The following is a 4,715-nucleotide window of genomic DNA, read 5'->3' as shown; positions in this document are numbered from 1 at the left end:
TTTCATGAGAGAGGTTTGCATCTATGTTCGTGAGGAATATTGGTCAGTAATACTACCTGTGGCATCTTTTATTTCTTCATAGAAGTAATGTTGAACACATTAAATAAATAGGGAAGTTCTTTCTTTTACCTTCTAAAAAGGCTGTCAGATTGCTTTGGCATTTTGTTCATTGGACATAATTAATACTAGTGATGATTGAGGCATGTGTTGAGTCAATGAATAAAGTATGACATTTCAGTGAGGCAAGTCACAGTGGCTGGGGAAACTTGATAGATTCAACTTAGTCCCAACACAGCAGTAGATTGCTTGTCCAAATAAGGGGATAAAAGCATTGTTGCCTCTTCAAGTCTTAGAACTGTCAAAAGCGTGCCTTCTTTTCCTATGTATAGTGTCTGGGAGACCTCTTCTATATGTAACTAATGTTTGGTCTACAAATCCCCCTGTTTTAGGGAACTACGCAAGGCCTTGTCTGTTGTGAGTGCCTTCAAGAAGAAACAGATAAAGAGACGCCTAGTTCGGAGACAGAGAAGGATGATGATGGCGGCTGCCTCTAATGCACATATGCATGTCAAGAAATTGACTATGGAAGAAGGAGTTTGCAGTAAGTGTCTTTCACTAGATAGGGTCCCTGAACTTGGGGAGGAAACATGAGTATTTTTGTAACCAGTCCCATCACTGACTTGCAGTGTAACCTTCAGCAAGAACTCTCTGATGTATAAAAAAAAATCATTGTCAGGTGCCAAAGTGTTTACAGGAAGAAATGATTTGGCAAGGCATTAGGGAGCAGAAAAGATCAGTAATGACATGAGATTTTAGTATAGGTGTGGTGTTTTATAGAAAGCGGATGGTAGGGGAGGAAGTCTCAACCCTGTGTGACCATTATTTTATAGCTGGAAAGAACACTATGCATCAGCTCCAGGTCAAGGTTGACGCAGCAACCCAGGAGGTAAGAAGAGTCTGTTGCCCAAGGGGAATTTTCCTATCAGCCATTGCCCAGACCCTTTCCAGTATATCCCGAAGACAGTTTCCATTTCTAACCCTATGACCTACTCCTCTTGTGGCACTGGAAAAATCACTTCTCTCTGGACCTCAGTGTTCTCAAATCAGAGTAAAAGGTAAGGTTGGATGGTCTTCAAGGTTCCCACAGCTTGGAATTCTGTGTTCTTATTTTCATCCAAAACTATACTCATTCTTTATCTTTCCATGAACAACTGGGTGTCTGATCCTTATCTTTGATCTCTGCCTCTTCAGGAGAGCTCTGAGGGGCCTGTGCTGCTGAGTCAACCCCCAGAACTAACATCTATGCCATATACTCCAGAGACCACAGGGCAACAACTGGCAGTTTCCCTTTCAGGGGAGCTCCATGGGCTCTCCACCATGCCGAGCATGTGAGTAGGACAAGGAACATAGAATGTACTGTGTTTGGGGATTTCCAACGTTGTGTTTGGTGCCATGGGTGTTAGCAGCAGGAGAATGACAATAGGAAGAAGGAGGTAAAGGAGCAAGGGAAGGAGAAATTAGCAAGGGTAGAAAACTTTCAGCATTGGCACTTTCTATCCAAGAGGATCTGCACAAGTAGTTTTCTAAGTCTTCATTTCCCAGCAAGCATGTTGGTGGACATAGTCTATATCTATACCATTGAAAAGAGAACTAACACAAGGTCTACCACATAGTAGGTCTTCAAAGTGTTGAGAATGTTATTACTTTTTGACAGATAGAGAAGGAAGGTCCTGCTGAAATCTGGGAGCTTTGTAAGGAGGTTTCACAGGGCCTCAGGGGTCTGTCCAAAGGACAGTGAACCTGAATTATCTTTCATGGCAGAGCTAATTGGGGAACGTGGGGGCAACATGCAGCCACTGAAAAAGGATGGTACTCACAATGCCTTCAGCTGCTTTCAGACTAAAACATAAACACTATGATTCATCATCATCATTTTCACTCTAGCCCTGGGAGGAAAAAGCCAGTATAAACTATTGTTTCTGGGATGCAGGTAAAAGGGATGCTGAAAATGAGTCGGCCAATAGAAAGGGCTTGCCCAAAGCACAAGGTTAAATACCCATGCAATCATTTGGATTCCCAAATGTCAGTATTGCAGATTCCTGCTACTCTGTCTACTGGTAGGATATTTCTATGAGAACCTTTCTTTGGTGTGTGTGTGGTTGAGATAGGGTTTATCAGTAGCTTTTGGAGCCTGTCATAGAACTAGCTCTTGTAGACTAGGCTGGCCTCGAACTCACAGAGATCTGCCTGCCTCTGCCTCCCAAGTGCTGGGATTAAAGGTGTGCGCCACCACTACCAGGCTTCATGAGAACTTTTAATACCTTGGCCATTCCTCTTCTTGCAGGTGCCCAAGCCTGATGCTTCAGCCCTGTGCCACTACTGACCCTATGCTACTGCAGTCACAGGTCCTGGTAAAGACGCGGGATTCAGAACAATGGGAGGAAATAAGTTTTGGAAATGTGAACACAAGTAGACTGGGCAGAGTGGGGGAACATCTGGGCAGCAGGTGCTAGAGGGTTACTTATCATAGAAGAGGGCACACATTTCCCTAGTCTTCATTTTCTCACCCTTTCTTCTGCAGGGCCCCAGTGCCTCCAACCAGGCTTCAGTTTCTGCTACCTTGGAGTGGCAGGAGATGCTGGAGGCTGCTGAAGCTCTGATGACTCTGAAAAATTCTTCGCAGACACGTCACCAGCCCTGTGGTGTACCAGGTATGTGGGGATATTTGGCAGACAGAAAGCTGTGAGATGAGTTATTGGTAGCTATCTAGAAACCCAGAGTTGGTGTTTTTAACTACCTTGGAGCCAAGCACTCAAGTTCCTAAGGCTGACTTGAGCAATGGTGCCTAGGGGTTACTCAGTGAATCTTCAGGTCACTACATGTTTTGCTCTATAAAAGTTGCCCAGTGCCCCGACATCAAGAAACAGGTAGACTGAGGTCCCTGAGATAGCAAAATCTTACTCCAGCGGAAGCAGTATATCAAGTAGAAGGAATAGAATTGGATATAATGGTTTCCAATGCATGGTTGTGTCCCAGTCGACTGTAGACTGAGAAGAACCAGTAGAACATGCACAGAGGATAAGGGTCTGGCATGGAATGAGATCATGATGGCCACTTGAAAGCATTTCCAATGTAGATACAGAGCCTGAACAGCCTTATCAGGTAGAATTTTGCCAGTGAATTTCAGTGGTCAACCAAAACAGGAAGGGCTTCCTGAGATCAGAGGAGTATTACATGGTTGGGGAGGCTGAGGTGGAGTCTGGGCACTACTGAGACAAAAACACCAATGGATATTGGCTTGTGGGTGGGAAGCCACTCTGGGTGGACATGCTGGAACAAAAGGCAATTAATGAAACTATAGAGAGATTGTCACTGAGGTCTAGCAGAGTGGGTGATGTAGGCTAGGCCAGCAAATCTGTGGCGTGAGGAGATAGAGAATTTCTTCAGTGAGGATCATATCTAGAAATCCCAGGTTTGACCAAAAGGGATTGCTGGCTGTGTCTGAGGGATGGTAGAGCAAATACCAGAGATAAGGAGGTCTGATGGGGATGGGTATATTCCTGGTCTCTCTGACAAATTTGAGATTGTTTGAGACACAACAAAGGTGAAGAGAGAGCTGAGGAGAGTATCATGTATGTGATCTGACTCTGCTCTTTGTTTCTCTGTCCTTAGGTCCTGCTGGAGAGAGGGGACTGCAGCTGGCCAGCCCCACAATGCCACCTCTGCCTGCTAGCTCTGGTTCACTGACTTCTGGACATCTGGATTGCATGTCCCTCTTGACCTAAGAACCCAGACTGTGAGGCCTTGCTAGAGCACTGCCTGTTTGATTCCTGTTTCTGAATTTGCAAAATGGCTCCTGCCCAAAGTGCTTAATGTGTTTTTTAAGCATTCAGGTATTTTATAAGCTTTCAGATCCTTTTTATGATGTAGGGCAATTACTTGGCTTTCCTATATTCTTTATCCCCATCCTTTATTTCTTTGGAAGCTTGGGGCTTTTTATGTGTCTTATAAAATGCTTTGTGCAATCTAATATGATCAATCAATCTATCAGTGGGGTTCTGAGTGGTATCAAATGCCAGTGTTTTCCTTTGTGTGCACTTGCGCACTTATCTGTGCACTACTGTACTTACATATGTATGTGGAAACATGAGGATTTTTCACATTGCATCTAGATTTGTGTGTTACCAGAAATAAATAATTTTATAAGGCACTAAGAAGTATGGGTTGTTTGTTAAGTGGCGTATGACAAATATCAAGGAAGACTACGTAAACAGTTATCAAGAAATTTATTCTATTGAAGCATCAAGTAAGAGGTTTATAAGAGCAAATATCAGTTACAATGTCTTTCAGAATTGCACAGCCCCTTTATTTGCTACCAAAGTCAACACTGTGTAGTATTCAGTTGTCTTCTTCATTTCTGGATGAGGTTCTGTGTCCTCTAATAATGTTTGAACTCATTGCAGAAATAGAGACCCTATCAGACAGACAGAAATTTCAACCAGACTTTGTCGGATGAACTCTTTCCTTCCAAACCTTTCCTCATTCCATCACAAATGATTGTTGATGACATCTATTTATACTATTTCTTCTTTCCTGATGCTATGCTAGTCAGAATTCTGATATTTTCCATATGATAATGGAATCAGTTAGGATATGGAGCAAGACTGAAGAACATCTCACTTTCCTTCTACTCCCTTGAGAAATTACATGGATAA

General features: G+C 43.2%; 1 protein-coding gene across 1 annotated transcript; it reads left to right on the top strand.

Annotated features, from left to right (window-relative positions):
- Positions 1-844: 844 nt before the first annotated feature.
- On the top strand, positions 845-4,452 carry Dmrtc1 (DMRT like family C1). The gene is made up of 5 exons (XM_050133455.1): positions 845-946; positions 1,252-1,388; positions 2,345-2,411; positions 2,582-2,711; positions 3,673-4,452. The coding sequence occupies exons 1-5, from the start codon at positions 845-847 to the stop codon at positions 3,783-3,785; spliced, it is 549 nt and encodes a 182-aa protein (XP_049989412.1). The 3' UTR covers positions 3,786-4,452.
- Positions 4,453-4,715: the final 263 nt, after the last annotated feature.

The sequence above is a fragment of the Alexandromys fortis genome, unplaced genomic scaffold (genome assembly GCF_014885135.2).
Source record: "Alexandromys fortis isolate MF-2015 unplaced genomic scaffold, M_Fortis_MF-2015_v1.1 scaffold_622, whole genome shotgun sequence".
Lineage (NCBI taxonomy): Eukaryota > Metazoa > Chordata > Mammalia > Rodentia > Cricetidae > Alexandromys > Alexandromys fortis.
This window is presented reverse-complemented; position numbering and strand designations above follow the sequence as displayed.

Excerpts from the sequence above, each read along its gene's own strand:
- Dmrtc1 (XM_050133455.1), top strand. The coding sequence starts at position 845 with ATGGTAGGGGAGGAAGTCTCAACCCTGTGTGACCATTATTTTATAGCT. Across the intron at positions 1,389-2,344 it reads CTCTCCACCATGCCGAGCAT|GTGCCCAAGCCTGATGCTTC; the intron begins GTGAGTAGGACA and ends CTCTTCTTGCAG. Across the intron at positions 2,412-2,581 it reads TACTGCAGTCACAGGTCCTG|GGCCCCAGTGCCTCCAACCA; the intron begins GTAAAGACGCGG and ends TTTCTTCTGCAG.